The 23,544-nt window shown below is 40.4% G+C and overlaps 1 protein-coding gene across 2 annotated transcripts in view; it reads left to right on the forward strand.

Moving 5' to 3' along the window:
* Positions 1 to 4,907: 4,907 nt before the first annotated feature.
* unc5ca (unc-5 netrin receptor Ca) overlaps positions 4,908 to 23,544 on the forward strand; it is a 175,467-nt gene continuing 156,830 nt past the window's right edge. Inside the window, exon 1 of one of the 2 annotated variants that reach the window (XM_027275025.1) lies at positions 4,908 to 5,467. In XM_027275025.1, coding sequence (XP_027130826.1) covers positions 5,350 to 5,467 — 118 coding nt within the window. In that variant the 5' untranslated portion in view covers positions 4,908 to 5,349. The remainder of the gene's footprint in view (positions 5,468 to 23,544) is intronic. The other variant, XM_019259897.2, reaches the window with a different exon arrangement.

The following is a 23,544-nucleotide window of genomic DNA, read 5'->3' on the forward strand; positions in this document are numbered from 1 at the left end:
AATGTGTTTGTGTGTGTGTGTGTGTGTGTGTGTGTGTGTGTGTGTCTAAGGAAACAATTCAATTTGATAACTCTGATACATTCTCCCCTTGTCTGTCTGTCTCTCTGTCCATCTGTCTCTCTGGATAAATTTCTTGATTCACTTTTGTTCCCACGGTGATGGCGCACCCAGTGTACAAGACACAGCATGGGTCACACAGAGCCATCTAGGGAATGAGATTGTCAGTACTCATCACCAAACAACCTGCCAAACAACTGAAATCAAAAGTGATCTGAGAGGATTGATATTATGGACAGTGTGTTTCGCAATATATGGTTAGGACACACACACACACACACACACACACACACACACACACACACACACATGTCCCCTCCACACGTGCAAAACTCTACAGACAGAAACACAATTCCTAAGTCTCATTTTCTCTATCTCAAAATAACACACAAATAAATCCTCCTACAAACACTGGCTCACATGGAGGTGTACCACCTGTGCCCCTCCTCTCCCCTACTGCTCCTCTCTAATCCACTTGAATGTAGCTGGATATTAGATTAGAAAGTTATAGATGTGATTATTCGTCCCTGGGTGCAGCCATCTATTCGCTGATTAAAACGTGAACTGGGGGCCATTATGTAACTGCTTAAAGAGATTAAACCTGGTCATGCCCGTAGGGGCCCGCTTTCTTGTTGTAGCATACAGTAGAGATGGCACAGGAGATGGCGCACATGACGGCATGTTAGTTATACCTCTACAGGAAGGGATAGAAGAGTAGAGGAGTGACAAAAGATTGATGTTAAGAGAATATTTTCCACAATATTTTTCACAATATCTTCGATTAGTGAGCGGAAAGTAGGAAGTGATTGGCCCCTCAATTAAAAAAAAGGATTCTGACAAAAACACACATGAAAGGCTAATTTCTGCTTTGTTTTTCTGTCGAAATAGTGAAACAATGACGATTCTGTTATTAGTCTTTTGCTCGAGCCTGTAGCAACATTTCTGCTGCTTCTTATGAGAGAAAACAAGTAAACACCACGTTCCGCCAAAGCAATGGATGATGAAAGTCCACAGTCAACGTTATCAGTCAAACTGAAACATTCATAAGCAACATGCTGGTTGCTGGCTGCTCATTGTGAGCCCTCTGCCTGTTGCTGTGAGGAGCATTGAACTTTTCAAAAAGATGATCAAAACATAAATGATGATGCTCACTCATATTTTGTGTGAGTGCAAAAGTCTGTACAGTAGACCACCAATAGGCTACATCTTGTTCACTAACAATGCACACCTCGACTGCTTTCTAAAAATGATGGTGAGGCGAGCTGTACAAAAGCTAAACACAGGCCAGACAAATGTATATGAAGCTGAGGTGAGTACTAACACTTTTAGACAACAGTGATGTCAAATGTGTATGCAGCTCCAGGACAAAATTCCATTTTTACAAGGAATAATGGAGTTAGCAAGTAATTCCTGCTGGGTTTAATTAGTTACTCCACACTGCACTTTCACATGCAGACAGTGGCCGTCCGACAGGAGAGTTACGGTAATTTTTATTCTGTGTCATAAGCAGTTTCAGATTGTTTTTTTAAGACTAAATAACTTCTGCACTGACGGAGACTACTTTCATCTGTCAGTTGAGAGTGACTGCCAACTACGATTAACCCAAACACTCTTCTTCTATTGTCATTAAAAATGTATTCCATCTACCACCACAGAAATAGTGGTGGCGCTTCAGAGCTCAACACATATATACATAATCTATACCGATACCGGACATTTGATCACCTGCAATCACAGAGAGGGTTGAGACACAATAGTTGTTCAAATACAGAAAACAGCAGTTCAAATTTGAATACAGATTTTCCTCAGAGGTGCTGCACCAGAAAAAAGGACAAGAGGAGTTCTAATCCTGCTTAATCCCTCATCTCTGGACACCTGGCTAACCACAGCCAGCAGCTGGGTAATTTATCTTAGCATAGAAAGTGGAGATGGGTGCAGCTAGCCAAGCTCTGGCCAAACGTAACTAAGTCTATCTATACTGGCACCCCTAAGGTTTGCTTAACATGTTGTATCTTATCTTTATTTAACCTGTACAGAAATGTAAAAAGTACAAGTCGTGGTATCGGGGACTGCTTATGACACAGAATGTCTCCTCTGGTTGCTTGGCAACCCCGATGGGTGGAGACAAAACTTCAGGAAGTCATTATGCATGGCCAGATCTAGCAGTGATATCAGCCATGCCGTTTAATTCTCAAGAACTTAAGCAAATTCCTCAAACTGTGGAACTATCCCTTTAAGGATTTCTATTCTGAAAATAACTGCAATAAAAAGGTAGCATGCAAAGTCATACACTGCAAGTAGTACATAGATGTTGATATAAAAGCTTTTTTTAAATAATGTGGTATATCATAGACTTCCCTTCTTTCACCATTTGCATTATCAAGGTGGTGAAATACTTTAATGTCTTCTTCTCTACTCGTCTTCTTGTCTTCTGTCTGCCCCCCTTTAATTATCTCTGGGTCTTTGATGCTGTAGGATACAGGCAAGCATGCGGAAATATCTTCAACTTTCTTCATACTGTATATGTATCTCTGTAATGATGGTAAACATGAATAAAGTGATGTTGGATTGTCTTTGAAGATTTACGTAAAAAGGGAGATGGAGGCTGTGTGACAAAGTCTTCAGGGAGTTTAGTTAAAAGTAGAACTGGTGGGTTGTGGGGCAGACAGGGCAGCATGCACACACACACATTGCAATCTTTCTTCTGTCACTTTTAAATGGAGGACTTATTCAGCATGCCCATCGACAGTCGTGGAAATAACAATCCAAAGTGTGAAAAGTGAGGAGGAGGAAGCGGATTCACATTCAACATTTAAAATAACTGCTACAGGCCTGTGTACTTTTGTGTGAATAAGAAGGTTTCAGGAAGAATGTGCAGTGGGCCTTGAACTACCTTTTTAAAATCACATTTAAACTGAGCAACAGGGTATATGCATTGGACACCGTTCAATGTCTCTTGGCAAATCTACGTTCTATCCAAATCTAATTTAGGCATCCATTGTTAAGTAACAAGCAGCCATACTTGTAGCTCGGTGAGGCAGCCTCACCGACATCAGCACACTCACAATGACGATGCACACTGATGTTTAACAGGTTTAATGTTAACACCAAACACAGCTGAGACTGCTTAGATATTAGGAGGACATGACTGGCTGCACCAAATGACATGGCATTCTATCCATTCGTTTTTTACACATTTCACTCAAAACAACACGTGCCAGCTTCATGGTGGTGCTAGAGGACAAGTCAAGGGATCACCAAATTCAGTAGGATTTGTCCAACAGACCAACATTGTCCTCTTTTCTCTGGATAATCCAGCGCACACACTGTCAACAGCTTTCATTGGGACTATCTTGGATGAAAGTAGCTCCAGTGAACTGAATCTTTAATAACATTTTAAAATACATCTTTGAACTTGTATCCAATGCACTTCCTAAATATTACATTTAAGTAATGTAAAATATAACATATAATAATAAAACAATTATAATATCTATCTAAAGATATATATATGTGTGTATGTTATGCTACCACATGGAACTGTGAAAGTCCCATTGCCATTGGCTGTTGCTTGTGTAAGTGCTGATCCATATCCAAGTGTGCCATATGTTTCTTGTGTAACTTATTGCTTTCCCATTCCCAATAAAGTGGCAGAATAAAAAGGCTTTTACAGGTCCCTGTGGGTAGCAGCTACTTCCAATGGTAGTCACTGAACTGTGGGGCTGCTGTGGTGACAAATGGCACCAGGCACATATTTTACTATTGCCATTTACAATGCATGATCCAGGCTGTGCTGCTCAAATGACTGTGCAGCAACAGTGTTGAGAGTTATGTTTGCTGGGAGAGTGTGCGTGCGTGTGTCGCTGCAAACTCACATACAATATGTATTGAGCTTGTTTTGAGTTCATTCATCAGCCACTTACGTTTTTATCTTCTTCTTGAGTAGGGAAGCATTTCAAGGTGACAGTGGTTATGGATCGTGGCAGAGACAATTGTATTTTCTGCAAAGATGACATCTGCACAAACAGAAATTTCGATGTATTGATATAAAAAACTGTGGAAATGTTGGATGCTGGCAGTAAAACAAACCTGTGGTCAATATGTTTGAAGAGGATATGGCTATGGCATGATTCTTATTTTCCTGGAAACATCAATATTTTGTGGTGTAGGCACTTAGTTGTAGTGGCAGTGAAGGACACCTCCTTGTAAAATCAACAGTCTTTTATATTTGTTTTTTCTCATTCATTTTTAATAGATTTGAACAAATTGCTCCGTTCATTTTTATATTACCTTTTTTCTGGTAACACAGTAAGGGTGAGTGAGCTCCATTTAATGGCCATTGTAGGTGATTGCATACAATAACCAAGAAAGCAATGATATAGTGCTTTAACATTGTTCATATAACCCTTTACAGTTATACAAGCTTGCACTATTTGGCTTTCATGTAAGTGTGATGTGGCTGAACTAAAGTGGGTAAGCTGTAGAGGTGTACCTTTCACAATCCTTCTGCAGGTCCTACAGACGTGGCCGTCAGGGGGCAGGCATCAGCTCTCGGAGAAACGTGGCTCCTTGGTTTGTTCCACACCGGCAGCAATTATCGACGCGCACACGCTCGGACACGCGCAAACAATGGACAGATACAACAGATAAAATAAACATACAAAACACTTATAAGATATAGTACAAGACACATATCAAAGTTATAGAAAGACATTAAAAAGTCCAAATAAAAATGTTTGAATTCTAAAAGTCTCGTTTTAAGCCTTTAATGCAAAAAAAAGGAGCGAGGAGTGAGAATACTTCATCCTGTATGTATGAAACAAAGAAACAAACACTCTACAGACGTACCATTTTTAATATGATTTTATTTTTATGACGTTTTTTATGTTATTAAAGTAGGATAAAGAGATGGGAGATGGACGCAGAATGGAAGAAGAGTCTTGTATGGTAACCAGAGGGCGGTGGCATTTCTCTCTCTCTGCGTAAACGGAGTGGAGCAGGAGAGAGCGCACGGAGAGAAAAGCACAGCTTAGTGGCGAGGCAGCAGTGCCGCTGACACGAGTGAAGGGACCCCGTGGTTATTCCCACCACCTCTGTCTTCTCACAGCTTAACCTGCGCCTTTTGAGACGGACTTGGACATCGGGACTAGAGGCGATACACCTACCTTTTGGTTTTTGAACTCGTTTGATTAATCAACGGACCCTGTGGAGGAGAAGGAGGAGGGGGTTCTCATTTCCCCCACCGTGGACCGAGGAGTTTTGTGTGTTAATGCGTTTTACGCGTTGCTTGTAATGGGCAAAAGTGGACAGAGAAGTGGAATAGGACGCGGGGTTTGCAGCTTGGTGAGGATGTGCACCATGTCGGGGATCCTGGTTCTCCTAGTGCTCGTACACCGAGGAGTCGCCCAAGGTAAGGCTGAAGTGCGCGTCTTCTTTGAGATCGTCTTCTTTTAAAATACACCTTAATTGTTTCAAAGCGACGTAAGATTTCCTTCACGGCCGAGATGCGGCTGTGTCGTAGCGGCATCATGTGTGGAAGTAGGCGGGGAGGCAGAAGTCGCTCCAGCCGAGCAGGTTTACTTTTCTTTATTTAATTTTTTTAAAACCATATTTCCATTTAAATTGAGCTGATGCTCATGAGTGGGTGGTTTGCGGTCGGTGTCTTAAGGTGTTAAACTGTGCACCGCATGTGCGCATTTTCTTGCCTGCTTTTGAAGTGTGCAGGGAGACAAAACTCACAGCTCGCAGATCAGTCGGCTAATTAATTTTAATAAGAGTGAAAATGGACGATCAATTAAACGAAAGGAGCGAAAATGTGGTCTCGACTCGCTGCTGAGAGCCTGATAAACCCGACTGTGGGTGCAGAAACTCCCGAGGAACACGGGGAGGACTTCAGTCCCCCTGAATTAAACTGCATATTGCAGTGATTTTTTTTTTTATAAATGGGCAAATCAACTCCGAGGTTGCAGTTAGATGAATGCAGTCTTATTGCAGAGAGCGACGCTTCACTGCTTCAATTGGGGAAAAAAATGATCAGAAGTCACAAACAAGTCATAGCTGCCAGGCAGTCATACGATTCTCACAGCGCAACCTGGAGAGAAATATGCTACAAACAGCCACACTATCACCATCATGAGCCTGTGAGAGAATCCAAAGGGGAGCTCAGCACATATACATTTAAAATACTAGGCTGTTAAAATGATAAGCTGTTGTGTATTATCAGCACGGTAAAGCCCCATGGTGAAACATGACAGGAATATTAAAGTGATATTTCTGAAGGAGTGACGACGGCTGGTGTTTTGTGGAGGATATCGCAGGTCGCAGATTGAACGAGAAACTTTCTTTTTTAATTTGATTTTTTTTTTTTTTGATTCAAGAGCTCCGTGAGCTTCGCGCAGTAATGGGCTTATTTCCTCGGGAATGCTGAAGGCAAATCCAGTGCAACATCTTTCTCTCTCTTTCACACTCTCTGTGACCTTCTCTGGGGAAACTTGTGCCTCGTTAATGTTCATCCAAAAGTGTCTGTTGTTTTACCAAGGCAGCTTAATTCACCACGTTTCCCCTGTGTGGCCTCAGTAACCTAGGAAGTCTGACCTTATCATGTCGGATTTAATCCCTTATTATAGTCTCTAAGTATAATATTCTAATATCCTATCAGCACTCAGTGTTGCCCTCCATTTCTAAAACTTACATTCCACTTCAAAGCCTCTTAATGGATACAGAAACCTGCCTAGTCTACACTGAGAATGTAGTCCGTAAATTGGTATTGACATAACTGATTGGCCTAGGGTTTTTGTGCTGAATTTGGGCAGTAATTGGACATGATGTTGCTGCCACCTTTCTTTCGTTGCCCTAGGGAACAACATTTCAGCAACACCCACCGATATTCATTATGACCGCTCTCTATTGGTTTACTGTTAAATCAATACATTGCAATTTAGGGACACGATTTAAGTAGGCTTTCACCCCCCCCTCCTAATAAATTGCACCTTCTCACCAACATGCAGCTCAATTTGACTTTGGTAGAGAGAAATCTGATAATTGGAAGCTAAAACTCCGCTCTTCAGGCAGATGAAACCAAGCTTTGCACGCTTCTATGTTCTATTTCTCTGATTATCCTCTCCCTCTTAGTTTGGGCTTGTCTGTTATTTCCCTGCTCCAAACAACTTGACTCATGTCTCTGACTTTGCTTCTTTGTGTGTGAGGAGTCATTCCATTAGTTGTTCTATTGAATGGGGCAGAAAACACACACACACACACACACACACACACACACACACACACACTAACTCTAACTGTGTGGGGGTGTATTGCTGTGTGTACATAGCTGATCCTCTCTGTGCATCAGTGCTGGATTCAATCCCCAGTCCATTCAGGTAGAGATCTTTTTTATCAACAAACATCCACAACAAACACTGGAGACTGTGTGTTTCCATGTGCATGTTCTCTTTTGAATGGGAAATACAAATAGTTGCTTTAACCAAATTATTCTGCTGTTTAGTTCTGCTCATGCATAATTGAGTTTCCCTATGGCCAGTTGTTACCTCGAGTATAGGAACCGCTGTGGAATATGTGGTTTGGTAAGTTTTAATAGCCGAGTTTGCTTTTGTGAGGTCATGACTAATGATGTTCAGGGTGATGGTGTTTTGTGGAAGTAATGCTGGATTCAAATCTACTAATGACGAATGATGAGAACTCTCAAATTTAAAAAACAAAAGAAAAAGTTCATTTTGAATACATCCCACGCTAAACCAAATCCAAGTTTTCAAGTTACTATACATCCCGGTCTCACCTCAGCATTTATGAACCTCTTTTTTTGTTTTTTTAAGCACTTAGTCATTTAATCTGGCGTGTCTTTTCTTGTAGCTTTGCAGAACTAGACCGTGTTAGACTGTGGAAAAGTCTCTTGCTCGCAAACAGGCGTCCACACACAATGAGAGGGGAGCGTTAGTTGAGATCCTCTCATGCCACTTTGAGTGCATGTGTCAGCGGTCCGAACTAAGCCCCACCCTCGAGCCTCTCGGCCTATTAAAAAGCCATTAGCTAAGCCTCCTTACTTTTGATCTGGAGTGAATGGGTGTCGAGATCACTCTACAAGGTCTGAAAAGTCCCCTTGTTTATTATGATGACTAAGCGGCGGTGTGGCCGGGGTTCTACAATTCAGCTGCTGTATGGTGTTACTCTAAAACATTTAGTGCTTTTCTGCTTTACACGGCCCCCCTGCAGCTCAGGTCCTTTTTAGATTCCATCCTTTGGCTGCTGGATTCTGGTTACATTTGACGCTCATATTTCTGTGGTATGTTGTGTTTGAAGCTCTGGAGCACTTTTCTTTAAATTTAATACACACGTTTATTCTGGGAAACTTTTTTTCACGGTGTGTACATATATGTTCCTGAGCTGGATATTTGATTTAAAGCAACACCTTTTTTTGAAATAAATATCTGTGGGTGTGTGTTCAAGTTTGTGTCTGTCAGGTGGTTGTGTGGGTGTATATGTGCGAACCCGGTGTTGCAGAAGTGTAAAAATATACTGAAAGTGCTCATATGGGCGGTGTGTGTTTCTATGTGTGTTCATGAATTTGGCAGCTTAAGGATGTTCTCACAGAACTCCTGTTGTGAGTGTATGTGTGTTTCTACGCGCACATGTGTGTTTGTGCGCCAGAATGTCTATACGTGGGAGATTGTGTGATTTTCTACATGTTTGTGTCGACTTGGCGTCTTCACGGTGCTCCAGCAGAGTTCACATGCCGTTTCCTTGCATGTGTGTGTATGCTTATGCACACGCTTGGCATTATGATATTGCCAGAGCGCTCCCATGCTGTCTCCCATTATGCTCTGATCCTGTCCCATGGTGCACTGCAGCCATCCAGGGTTCAGTGCTTGTTGCGAGGAGGGGGGGCAGCTGGGAAGTTATTGGATCTAAATAGGCCAATATGATTGGCCGCACTACTCCGGCCAGCAGAATGCGATTGGCCAAGCAGGTTGTATGTGGTAAATTTGATGTTTTTCTTTCTGCAAGAGAGAGAGGGGGGGGGATAGAGAGAGAGTTGGATGAATGGATGAGGAAGGGAGAGATCTCTCTGGGTGGTTTGTACCAGCTTTGATCACTCCACTAGGACCTGACAAGCTGACTGCCACACACACATACAAAACACACACACACACACACACACACACAGCAAGATATTTCTGTGGTCAAACAATTGCTGCATTCTGTCTGCATTCTCTGTGCGCGTGTGTGTGTGTGTGTGAGAGTGTACTAATGTGTGCATGTGTGTGTGCTCGGACGGGCGTTCACGGGAGAGTGTGAAAGGAAGTCTTTGACTGTGTCTTGGGTTGTTTTGTATAGAAGAACCTCCTGCTGCTAGCAGCAGCCTAGTGATGGCAGATTTCCCTCACCCTCTCTCTGCCTTCTTTTTTTTTAAAAGAAAAATATTCTTGCTTACTCATCCACACATTTCATACACTCTTACTTTAGGCGTGACCAGTGATGAGACTTTTTTCCACCCACCTTTTCTCTGTATCACTGTGCTTTCAGTGTGCATCGTCTGTTTGCTGCTGAATGGATTACTGACCTTTCTTTTTTCTCCTTGCCTGTGGCCTTGCATGTTCATGTTCATCCATTCACTCAGCAGATTTGATGTTGGGAGTGTGAAAATGCTGGACCTTTCTGTCCACCTACATATCTCTGCGTTTTTTATATAAGGTTTGCTTGGAACACATAGCAATTACAGCTCAGCCTATTTCAAGAATCACAAACCCGAACGTGGGTTTGTTTGTGTAGCGACACAGAACTTTGCAGACATGTTTTTCTTTGTGGAAGCGGAGACGAAATCCGGTTTTGAAGGCGCAACTGTGGTTTTCAAACGGCTGTGTCGACAAAGTGCGTCACATCGCTTGCACCGTTTACTATCTCTCACTCTCCGCAGGGGGAAAACCCAGGATGGAACATAAGAATGCGTCCCTCTGTGTGTGTCTGTCTATGTGTGTGTGTTTGTGTGTGTGGATTTGTGACCGTGAGCGTGCATGTTTTACTAGAGAGACGGGCTTTAGCTAGAGAAAAGAAGAAAAATAGACAAGGAGAAGCCAAATGTTCTGAAACCGATTCCCAGCGTCTCCTGCTGTTAGGCCTAATTCCTTCTAGAGTTTCATGTAAAGATCTGGAATTATGAATTTTTCATGGCCTGTGAAACCTAAGGCCTCATTTGCAGCTCTCATTTCCAGGCTTTTTGTTTTAGTTAGATGTGTATGTGTGTGTGCTTGTGTGTCTATGTCTGTGTGTGGGGCGGGTGTTGTGAGACAACGCCGTTTGTTCCCAATCAATGGCCTACTATATAGTTCCCCCTGGTCTGATGCAGTCCTGCACTGCAAAAAATTATAAACCTGTTTTAGTCACAGCTTTATATATTCGCCAACTTCATTAGAACTTATATATATTATAAACCGCCTCATGGGGTCATGGATGTGAATACATCACTGTATCTTGGAATAGATTAAAGTTTTTTTTTCGTGCCATTATAGTTTACACTAAATCTAAACCTAACATGAATTATCTTACTGTCATTTTTTGCAGCGTGCTGCAAAAAGAAACGGGGCGTCTTTGATTCCCATAATAAACAGTTGGGCTCAGTGAATCGATGCCGCCGGGTGCCAGGCCACAGATTTTTGTACTGTTGTCCATCGTCTCAATTCCTCTTTCCTGTCATTTGTCCCCATTTCTTTCTCTGACTCAATCTCCCATTCTCTCTGTTCCACTCTCTCATTCCCATCTGCTGCCTCCTGACATTCACTGTGCCTCCCACACTTTTAGTTCCCTTTTTTTTTATTATTCTCTTCCTCTGCTACTGTCTCTCACCACTCTGTCCCTTTTTTCTTCTAGTTAGATTTACACTGTTTAATTAGAGTGTGGCCCAAACAGTGGACATATTGTTGTGCTTCTGGACGGGGCCCACAAACAGCAGGACATTATGTATGTGTGTGTGTGTGTGTTTGGTCACAGGAAGAAGAAGGAAAAAAAATGGTGAAAACTCATCAGTCAGCCAGAGGGAGGGAAAGAGTTTGCCTACAGATAGATGGAAGGAAAAAGGGAAGGAAAAAAGAAAGGAGACAGGTAGAGAAATGGAGCTGTACCCCATGCCAGCTGCTCTCCATTGAAATCTCACCCTGTATCTCTTTGTTTTAAGGCCTTGCCTCTATCCACAGCCGGCAGCTTAGGCTTTTCATGGTCTATATATTCTTTTTATTTGATACCGTAAAACCTCCAGTAAATAGCCCGGGCTGGTTTTACTTGCTTCAAGAACAATGTGCAGTACACAGTGCTTATTGGAGACAAGCGATTATCAGAGACACTTTTCACTGTGTGTCTTTGTGTGTGAAGAAACAAACTTCTGCTGCTGCCCCCACCACCACCACCGTCCCTTCCCGTGTCCGTCTTTTGACACTTTGATTGGGTTCATGCCAAAGTACCAATCTGCTGCGTCTCCAGATTTTTTGCTCATGGCACTTGCACTCAAGACAGGTTGCAGTTTTCGTGATGTATGTATCACCTTTTAAAGTTATCATAGATAATCCTCTGAGCTGCGGCATTGCACACTTAAATACGCAAACAACACATTTGTGTGTGTGTGTGTGTGTGTGTGTGTGTGTGTGTGTGTGTGCGCTGTTTGAAAGAACAATTCCTCGAGTGCAGACACACGCCCAGCAGATGGATGCTGGCCGCTTTGGCTGAGTGGCGTGTTTGTGTGTCTGAGCATGAGTCTTATTTGTGTCACCATGAATATGTAATTAAGCCGCCATTGAGAAAAGACGACGTGCCACAACAGGGGGTCCACGAGGCTGGGACTCAGGTCCTTTTTTTTTTTTTTTTTTTGTTTCTATTGAAAGCTTGTTGTGGGCATTATTCTTTATTGAGAGAGTGTGTGAGGGAGGAGAAGGAGAATAAATTAAAGAAGGATGACGTTAAGAGCAGAAACATGAGGGAAACTTGAGAAATGGGAGGGTAGGAGAGGAAGAAGAGAAGAAAGTGAACCAAAGATGAAGGCGTTATATGTTGTATTTTTTTTTTTGTGTGGAGAATTTACCATTCATGCTCCCTTTTGATAGGAAACAAAGCTGCACTGTAAAAGCCCATTCAAGTCCTGGTTGAGTGTGGAGAGAGGATTGGGGGGAAGGAGGAGGAAGAGGAGGAGGGAGCAAGTGAGCGGCGTTTGGAAGCCGCCTGAAGGATTAGTCTTTCTCTTCTTCGTATCTTTCGCCACTACGTTCCCTCTTCCTTTGTAACTCTCTTTTCCTCTCTCCACTCTTTTTCCACATCCTCCCCTCTTTAGCCATTTTCCCCCTGCTCTCCCTCTTTATTTCTCCCTCTGTTCAACCCCTCCCTCCCTCACCCCCAACAGTAACTCTTTTCTCTCCCACACCACCCTTTCTCTCTCGCTCTCTCTCTCTGAGCCAAAACTGTCTGGTAATCTAGTGGTCCATCTGAAGGAATATGCAAAAACCTGAAACCATAATTACTATAATCACCACTGTAACTTTTTACCTCCTAGGCTTTACGTCTGCACTTTGCACACGTGCGCGCGCACACACACACACACATGCACTTATATAGGAGGTATGCCTGTTTTTGAAAGAGTACATTGTAATTCTGTAGGATGCCGTGAAAAAGGGGATTTAGCATGTGTTGTAAAAAGGTTTCTGGTTGCCTGTTCTCCTGCTGTAGACATGATGTAATTTACTGTACTGTACCCCATGTAGGCTTAGGAAAAACAAGGGAATAACACACACACATTCAGGCAAGACTGCACAAAATCGACAGAACTGCTGTGCAATTCAGTTAGAGTTTATTGTGTATGATTGCTTCAAAGGTACACACACACACACACACATGCAAACACACTCTAATAGACACACACGGTAACAACAAGTCCATTCACTTATTTTGGCTCCACATTGGCTATAATAAGGAACCTGGTGTATTTTACTCTGCGGGTGACAATATTACGTGTAAGCAGTTTGCTTTGATTCATTTGAACACAGCGTTCTAAGTGGCTAATGAATGTGAGCACTACTTTGCTGAGAAGGCATGTTTGTGTGTCTATTGTGTGTGCGTGTATGTATGTATGTGCGTGCGTTCGGATGAAATATTACGTTGTTATTTCGAGAATTATCCATGCACGCAGCGTTTTCTTTTATTTCTTTTTTTCACTCCCCCAGAGGAGCACACAGGTAGGAAGGTACTGTAGGTGGAGAGAGGAGGGAAAGGAGAGAGAGAATAATGACTCTCCACTGTAAAAGCCTTGCTTTTTGAAATATGTTGTTCTCTGGTTTGAAAATAAAAATAAAATAAAAGCGACCGTATAGGGGTAAAAGGAGTAGGGAATAAAAAAACAGGCAGAGAGTCAGAGGGAGAAAGATATAGTGACTTGGATATGGGGACATCAAGCACTGGAGCGAGATAGGGAAAGACTGCAGGGTTAGTAATTAATCACACATTTCTCAGAGAAGGGGAAGAAATTTGATGAAACATAACGGTGAAAATGGGGTTACTGAATAATTTCATTCCACTTGAATATACAGTCATGCTGCGACTTTGGTGTTTGCATCACCCTCACTTTGAAAACTGTCCAATTTTTTTGGGTTATGATAAGAGTTATGCTAATGTTACGGGTTCCGAGAGGTCGAAATCTTGTGGGATACACTCTTGATTTGAATTAGTGGATTATTTCCAGGAGGGCGAGGTGGTTATTGGAGAGATAATGAGGACAAAAGGCAACTATGTCAACGCTGTGAAAATCAGTGGCTGTTGGCTGTTTTTCAAATACAAGAAGAGAAAGTCGCTGTGAGGTGAGCTGTGTGGTATCCAGCGCTGGTATTCATTGTGTGTGTACAGAAGCCCCTTTTATTACAGTCCTATACAAAAGGATAATCTAGCTCTCTCACACTGCAAAGTCAAGGTTGATTTTTGCTTGCTGCTTCTGCACTTAAAAAGGAAAAATAAAGAGTATGGTGGCTTGATATTAAGAAGTTCACTTGGCTAACAAGTCTGAAGAAAGGTAGTGAAAGGTACCAGTTGTATAAGTTTTTTTTTTTTATTATATTATTGTTATTTTTGCTTGATGAATAATGTATCTGTTTTTTGTCCGTGGGTTTGGGTTTGAAAGTTTCTGTATGGAAAGATAAAGTGAATGTATTCATCACTTGTTACCAGTGTTGGACATTGTTTTCCCACAGGTTCTACTTCAACTTATGACGGTCTGTGTTTCATACCTTGTGTTTTATTGCAGATTTTCTTTTTTGAATGTCTTTGTTTGGTGTCCTGAGCTTGTTATGCAGGTTTTCCTGTAGGGAAATCATCACTTTAATATTAGAGTGAAATGAGAAAGGTACTATATGAATGAAAACATGACCAATCACTTGGGTATTGGTATCATATTGAGGGGAATGCACACAGACTTTGGACCCTTCACTTTTGAAAAGAACTACTTCAGGGACACAACAGATTCTTCAAAGTATATAAGAACGGACCATCTGTATGGGGCTAGTTAATGAAAGCATGCGTACGTACAGAACATGCATTGCAAATTAATCATTCACACGTGTAAATATTTTAGTATTTGAAAGAGCTGGATTAAAGTCAAGATCAGATAAAAATGAATATTTTTGTTTGCGGCAAAGTTTCATTTATTATGTCATTTCAGACACTAAAAGCCTTCATTCGGTGGCTTAAAGAAATCCAGGGGGTCAACTGTTGGCTACCAACTTTAATAACCACTAAGTCAGCTTCTGGTGGAGATAATCAGATATTACTTTTGGGAAAAGACCGTTTCCAGAGAGGCTGAAATTAAATGGGGTGATGATGAGGTCAATGGATTAAGGCTTTAAAGTAGTTTTGAATGACTGAGAGATTTAAGATCTTCTCTCCTACAGTGTCTCACCAGCCTCGGAGTGAAAGTCAGATTTTATTACGGGTGCTGAACATTGTGACTCAGCAGTGCGGCCGTAAAAATACAGACCCACTGACTTGTTTTGTGCAATTGTTTATAGCAAGTTTCAGCTCTGCTTTTGTTTTCATTGATTGTCTCCCACACAGACTTTGTGTGTATGTGTTCAAGTACACATGACTTATGTGTGCACGTGTGTGGTTTGATATCTGTGCTGCTCGGAGCCCTCTGGCTCTTCGGGCTGTATTGTCTTACAACATTTATTGATGTTTATTAAAAAAACAACCTTTGGATTGACCCTAAAAAAAAAACCCTCTCTCTTCACTCTCTTTGTTACTTCTTCCTTTTCTAGTATTTTGTATTTCTATCTCCAAGGATTCCTGTAAGGCCTGAGGTCATGGCAGGTACAGTAGTAGGACGTCTTGAATTTCACTGCTTGCTTGCTCTTAAAACAGAGTTCATTGTATCTGATTGAGGTTTCTTGTACAAGGTCACTCCGGATTTAATGCAACTTTTCATATGACAGTCCTTCACTATGAAGTACTAATGTTTTGGTGACCATTTCTTCTCAAAGGACAGATGCACTGAATTGAATCACCTTGTGTGCTTGTGCAGTATGAAGTAAAATATAATAATCCACTATTATTGTCTTGGAATGATGAGTTTTTAGATAATAAATCAGCAAATCAACTAAGGTGAGAGGTGATATACTAGTGTTGATGATAACCATAATATTTGAGAATAATATTCCCGCTGTTCTACCATCATTGACACACGTGTAATGGCTCTTTTTGTACAGTTATGGTTGCATTGTTTTTTTGTATCGTATGTATTGAGTGCAAGCCAAAATAAGACAAAGCACAAGTGTTTTATGATAGATGAATTTGGCTTACAGCATTTTCTTTTTCAGATTTCAAGTTTTCTTTTGATTATTTTACACACAATACACAATAATTGCGTAGTGAAAACCGATATTGTGACAGCCCTACGCTCCTCGCTAATGACTCATATTTAGCTGTTTTCTTTGCTTTGACAGACTCAAACTATAATACTCCGTAACAAATCCCTCCAATCAAACACAAAATTTAAAGCTCATTAAACAGTTCATTGATTCACTCAGGGATTTTACATTCCACCTTTCTTGACTTATTTTAATCCTTATATGTCCTTTTTTTAAAAAAGGATCAACACCGATCACACACAATCTAACATGGGACTACCTATGACACATTGTTCATGAAATGTTAAGGTATCACATCATTATCTGTGTTTTGGGAGGATGGAGATTGGCGCTCCCTGCTGTGATCTGACAGCTGATGAAATCTCGATGCAATTTTACATGAAAGTCACAGACAGACACACACACACATGTACATGCTCAATATGAGAAAAGTCACAATGGGCACAGCATGAAAAAGTTCACGGAACAAAGGGAGAGCTAGATTGCAAGGCAAATCACTAAAAAAAAACAGAGCATGCCCTCTTTCAAATCATCCCTGCATGTTTATTATTCTTCATTCTATAGAAACACTTCAGAGAAACACTGTAGTAAAAACTGGAACTGTATCTTGATTTTACCCAAATAATTTACAGTGCTACTTTGAGGTTGTAAACAACTTAGTCAGTAATGAGGAACACTTTTATTCTATCTGGAGCAGTGTTGCTTTTAATCAGGAGGGTGTGGGCATTTTGGTATTTCCCCAGCATCATTTAGCTCCTCGGGGTTGGTTTAACATCAGATGGGTTTTTATATCATTCCAGTTTATTTTTTCTTTCTTCTTAGACTTGTTAAACTAACTTTTTATATCTTTATATGCACACCTTTCTTTTTAAGGTGGTATTTATTTCTGATTCTTTTTAATTAAATGAGTGCTGTTCTGGATGATGCACTCCTGTCTGAGTTTCTTTTCCTAAATTAAAGGAACGAACACTCGCTGCAGATGATTAAATTCCAATGAGTCACATTTTCATTTCATTTCATTTCATTGCTGTGTTCATTTATATTGTTTTGTCTGAAACCTTTTCTACAGCTTAAGCAATTCTTTACTTGTCAAACTGAAAAAATGTGTGTTTTGTCATTGGGCATTTTGGCTTGAGGAATTGTTTCTTGTTTTTTGGGGTTTTTTTTGGGTGCAAGCTTTTACTGTGGTATTTGAGTCTGTGTGCAATTTCTGAGGCCCACACACACACTTTGTTTCATCCACAGCTTGCAACAAAAGCACAGATTAACTGTCTTTTCACAGAAATCATAGAAAATATCTCTTCCTGATTGTCCCTGCGGTGAGGTGGTCATTTATACACAACTAGTACAAACAAAAGATCACCACAAAACACAGGTGTTTCACATCCGAGGCTGTAATCCAGTTTGGTTTTGGGACTCCACCATTCACTTCAGACATATTTTTGTTTTGTTCCCCTCTTATTTTTTTTCTGTTGCCATCATCATCATCACCATCATCATCTCCCCGAGGCACAGCTGGTGTTGTGGAGCAGTAACGGTTTTCAGCACACAAACTGGCTCACTGTCCGATGACATGTGGCTCAATCGGCCGGCCAATACCGGGAAAACACACACACAAACACACACACACGTACATACACTATATGAAGGGACAAATGTCTCTGCCCTGGTGAACACTTGCATACAAGGGGGTTTCCAGACAGGGCAGCCAACACACACATGCAGACAGAATGGTATTGAATAGCTATTTTGGCGGTTAAAGCAGAAGTGCGGATTGACACTAAGTCTCCATATGCAGTAGCTGTTGTGTTCTTGGCAGGTTGGGTAAATCCTGTCACTCTCTTGGATCATGTCTCATATTTTTGGCAGTTGGAGTTTCAGAAAGGCGGGAAAAGCCACCTGTATAGTTGAAGGGATTCATTATCCTCACAGTTGGATGCACAATTCATTCAAACTCATATATTAGGGTTGCCTGAGATAGGATATATATGAAGTTAATATTGATATCACAATATAAAACTAGACATTGGTTTGCATTTTCATAATATGGTAATCCATCTTGTCAAATGTTGAGCTTAAATTAAGTTATGAAACCGGATCTAAAGGTCCTGTGTGTAAGATTTAGGGGGCTCCACTTACAGAATATCGAATAAATTAAATTTAATATTCATAACTATGTTTTCATTAATGTATAGTCACCTGGAAATATTATGATTTATTATGTTTTTTTTTACATTAGAATGAGACATTTTATACCGACGAATGCTGTGGGTCCTCTCCTATAGAGCCTGCCATGTTTCTACAGTACCTTTCAGGTTCTTACGTGTTTTTCACAGGTTTCATGGTCACCATAGTTTCTCCTTCACACTAGGAAGGAGAGGGGGAGGCGATTGGTTGCAAGCAGCTACTACACTCGTAGATACTGCTAAATTCTACACACCGCTACTTTTTAAATGGGTACAACAGTGATTTCCACTGCTGTATTTTTTTTTTTTTAAAGAAAACTTTGAAAGGCTCCCTCTAGAGTCTTAAAAGACATTGTACAACTGTTTTCACAGACTGATGACTAAGTCAACTGGACATTATCTGTAAAATTGGTGTAGTGCCCCTTATTTATTTATTTATTTATTTATTTATGCATTTATTTATTTGTGTGAGAACACTAACATCCATTCATAAAATATCATCAAATTACTGATATTGAGATCTTCAGTCAAAAATGTTGTCATGTTTTGATTACATCTGTGCGTTAAGCTAAGCACACATTCTTTTTAAAAATAATAATAATAATAAATTAATTCAATTATAATGGTGACATTATATAACTTATTATAACTCAGCTATGTTATTAATCTCAATGCTAATACTAGCTGCTAAAAGGTGACGGTGATAGGGAAGTTTGTGCGTCTTTTTTGTTAAAGTTTATTCACCCCATTTAAAGCTTTCATGACCGATCTTAACACCATGGACATCTACCTCAAATAAATGAGTTGCAACTGTACCAGCTGCAGACAATTGCAGCACGGTTGCCTACTTGTTGAGATTTGCTTCATGGTATGTACTGTGTGGCAAGTAGCCATCTGTAAGTTATATATTTTGCACTTGTGTCAGTGACATCATGTGTATAGGGTTACTTTTTCTGTGAGCAGATGAATAAGTGCTAGACTTATGTCATAGTGTCACAGTAGGGTTATTTCACCACATCAAAAGAACATGAAATAAGTGTCTGAGAGCCTGTCTGTTTTTCTCCTCTCTCTGCTCATCTCTCTTTCTCTTTTACACTGTCTTGGGTTTGTCTCTTCTACACCCCCTCATCTTTCTCCACTTTGGTTTGAGTCTTTTCCCTTCTTTCTTTTTCTTCCTTCCTTCCTTCCTTCCTAGGGGAAGGGGGAGATTTTAAACTTTAAACAAAGGACACAAGGAGGAAAACTTTGCAGAAACATTTGAAGTGTTTTTCCCCCTTCTCTGTTCTGAGAAATGTCATCCACACCCAAGGAACAGTTTCAAAAGAAGCAGAAAGTAGCTGACTAAAGCCAGACAATGCCCACGGCTCCCTCTAGCTCCTCCAAATCCTTGTATTGTTGTTGTGGTTATTTGTGTTGCTTTTTCTTCTGGGGCCCTCCAGGCTTTTTTTTTAAATTTTTTTTTTTTTTTATCTCCACTCAGTGCTGAGGTCTTGTCAGAAAATGAGGGCAGGGCTGCCATTTTGGCCCCAGGTCCACTTGCAAACTCTCAAAAGTTTATTTTTAGTTTAAAATGAGCTGGAACTCACTAATGACACACTTGTCAGTTTGCTGTGAGTTCAGATTTTTTTGACTTTGTGGTAGCATCTGCAGTGTTTCACTGCATTCATTCACTCAGTGGTGGTGAGCTACGGGATGACGGACATTGCCAACAATGCTACAGAAACTGAAAACAGTAGCTGCTCAACAGGCAACACCCTCATCTGGATATTCATCCTGAAATATCATCTTTCATCTAAAGGATGACAGTAAATACAGAAATGTTATGATCCGTTGCTTGGCGACGCCTCACTGAAAATACTTTATATATTCTAATACTTCAATATTCACTTTTCTGAAGGTGGTCATGAACAGAAATGTCATATTTATTTCCTCTAAATGAACAAAAACTTAGTAATTGAGTTGGACAGCATTGTTGAGTGTGAGGCTACATGAGCAAATGTTGTCGCTCTTCATTTAATCTCCAGCTGACAGGCACTAATATTGCAGGATTGAAGGAAAAAGAGCAGTCCTCTCCTTCCCAGAATAGTTTCCTCCATGCTGTGCTGTTTTAGAGTTTTAGTTTAAGTTTTCAGTTCTATCACTTTTGGTCTTTAGGGCTGAGGAAGAGAGGTGTGTCCGATGAATTATTTGCAGAGCACAGTGTTAAGATAACAAAATGCTTCCCACTTTTAGACATGCTGGTGCCACTATAGACTTAGCAGTGACCCGTGCATTAGACAGATTAGGTGAGGAAAAAGACAGAATCCTGCTATCGTAAATTATATCTTAAAGGGCACATTCATATTATCAAAAGCATTTTCTCAAGTGGTATCTAGTCATGCAGGTGGTTGTAATTTTATTTCAGGTTTTATGTCTCTAAGAGTTCTGCTTTTCACTTCAGTACAATCGAGGTGGGTAAAATTTTGACTGTGGCACTCGCACCAAAGAAATGGTCCATATAAAAAGTGTTCACAGTTGAGGTTGTGGATTATCCATTGCCTCTGGAAGGAGTTGAATTTATAAATGTTGTAAGCGGCACAAACACAATTCTGTTCACCTCCATTCTGTCGGTGAGCCTGCAGAAATTTCAGGGACAAATATCTCAAAGACTTGGACAAATAAAACCTAAAAATAAAATAAAATATCTATATTGTTAGATACCACTAGAAGTAATTGAGAAAATGTTATTTATTTATAAATTTGATTGAAGTGGCTCTTTTTTAAAATACCTTTTTAATTAAATTCCTTTCCTTTATGGAAACTTTTTTTTTTTTAATTCACTTGAACACTTGAACATTATTTCTGCCCTCTTTTATTGATGTTTTTTTATACTCATTACGTAGTGCATTACAAGCATCTTTAAAATGATTGTGCTAGTAGCAGGAGTAGTAGCAGAAGTATGGCCTCACGGAAATGTCAGAGTTTCAATAGTATCTGGTCAAAAGGATGTGAAGGTTAATGAAAAACAAAGCAACCACTTTAAAAAAGACCAAAGTTCAAAAGCCATCTCAACTTTAAAATGCTCTTTCAGGTTAGGGTTCTTCTACTTTATCTCCGGTCAATACTCTAAACAAGACCCTTTAATCTGTGGAAACAGAACCGATTGTATTCAGGTTTTGTAGACCAAGTGTTGCAACCAATTTGCCTGTAGAAAATCAATCAAGGCAGATTTACTGTTCCCCCTCAGACACATAGAATTGGTTAACCCACACATAGAGACACACACACACACACACACACATATATAGATGTCTCGGAGGTCTGCTTAAGTGGACATTTAATCATCAAGGACCTTTTCCTGCTGGCTGCTCCATTGAGTGGGACACACACACACACACACATATTGTTCCTTGGTTGCTAAATGCACACACACACACACACACACACACACACACACACACCCTGTTGTGTGGCAGTGTATTGATTCTCAGTGTTGTTCTTTTGCTGTTGGTTAAACAAGACAGTAATAATGGAGCAACATTGCTTAGGCTGCTTATTGAACTGTGACTGGACGACATTGATTGTTGTCTTCTGCTTTGGGAATGCATTTGTGTATGTGTTTGAATACATATGTGAGTAACTTTGTGTTTGAGGTGTGTGTGTGTGTGTCTGTAGACCTCCTTGAGAAAGAGGAGGAGTGATTATTGAAGGCAGGAAAGAGTTCTTGCTCAAGTATCAAGTATTCTCTTCTTTTCTCAGTTCACTTCATCAAAGCTGCAGAAAACACAAAGAAAAGAAATCATAGAAGGGGAAAAAAAAGGGGGGAAATATTCACTGAGGTGTTTGACAACAGCGACGAGAGGCATAGCTTAGTGAGAGAGACAAATGCTAAGAAAACAAAGGGTCGCTAAAAGAAGATGAGAGAAGAAGAGAGGAGCAGATGAAAAGCAAGGAAAACTCTGGAGGAAAGGGGAGAGCTACATGTTACATTTCAAGGCCCTCTATCAACTTCAGGAGAACTATTTCAGTCATAGTTCATATCTGCGTGACTTATACAGATCTATAAAAAATCACTGTGGCATCACTCATATGTCTGATTTTGAAAATAGAGCTGTTTAATATCCCAGAGATAGAGTCGGAGTCAAAGGAATGCTAAGCACATCAGGGTAACATTTGCTCCTGATCTATGCATTTCAGAACTAATTAATCTGGAGCTATTTCTAGAATATGAAGGTACCTCAAAGTGAGCAGCTACTGAATAAATGTCTCCTTTTTTTTAATTCTTTTTTTCACAGATCAACCAAGAAGCAAATCTTTTAAAGTTAGAAATATCTCTCAGAACTTTTGGTTTCCACGTACAAATTACATTATTTTACTGCTATATCATAAGTCTTATGTGTGTCCACTGTTTCAGAGCACAATGCAGTGCTGAATTGAGAGCTGAGTAAGTCTTCATAAATGTACCTGAAAGAATACTTAAGTGTCCCCGTGTTAAGTTTTGAAGTGCTGTTCTGTAGGCTTCAAAAGAATTAATCGAGCTCTGTACGTTTCCATTTCTCACAAGCTGTTTTGATATTACACAAGGTTATGCCATCTAAAATTTCCCTGCCTAAAGCCCTACAAGCAGCCATGAATAATTCACGAGAGTTTAATATTGAAATTGGTCATTTGTTTCCATGCCAGAGCACTGTGAACGGAGAATTACAGAATGCTTTGGCACCCAATAATGAATCATCAAGATGTTTTGAAATGACACTGAGAGCATCCAGTGTTAGGTGTGTTTTTTTTTATTCTAATGAACCGAGACTCAGAAGCAAGTCGGACATTTCAGCGCTCCTCACATCTCTGGCAAGGGCGATTTTGAATTGGTCTCTCTGAGACTCGCAGACTGTGCTTGGTCTGCATTTTCTGGTCTATCATTAAAGCTCTTCCTGGTTTTCTGGAAACGCACATAGGCGGTCAGACATACATGCACACACACACACACACACACACACACACTTTGGACAGGCTGTAATGTGTGCTGCAAGCTTATGCACACTTTGCTACACATGGACGTGAACAGACACACAGTGAGTGTAGCAGAAATATAGAATATAGTCATGTGGTTGTCTTTTTAAAGGGATAATAAAAGGTTTATAGGTTTTTCCAAACTATAAACAAACTCAAGAGATCTGTCTGTTTGAATTAAATCTTTGCTTTTGTTTAAAATATTGAAAATGACGCTTCTCTGGAGGAAAAGAAAAGTCATAGTAAATCCAATTTTTCGATTTTAAAAACTGAAATCGAGTGAAATTGTGCCACTGACACAAACAACTAACTGCAGCCATAGTCGACTTTTGTAGCATGTTGTGGCTTGAAGCTGTGTGGGGTTCATCTTGAGCTGCTTGGGATGCTGCTCCAGCCTCTTTCACTTCTCTTCG

The sequence above is a fragment of the Larimichthys crocea genome, chromosome III (genome assembly GCF_000972845.2).
Source record: "Larimichthys crocea isolate SSNF chromosome III, L_crocea_2.0, whole genome shotgun sequence".
NCBI lineage: Eukaryota > Metazoa > Chordata > Actinopteri > Sciaenidae > Larimichthys > Larimichthys crocea.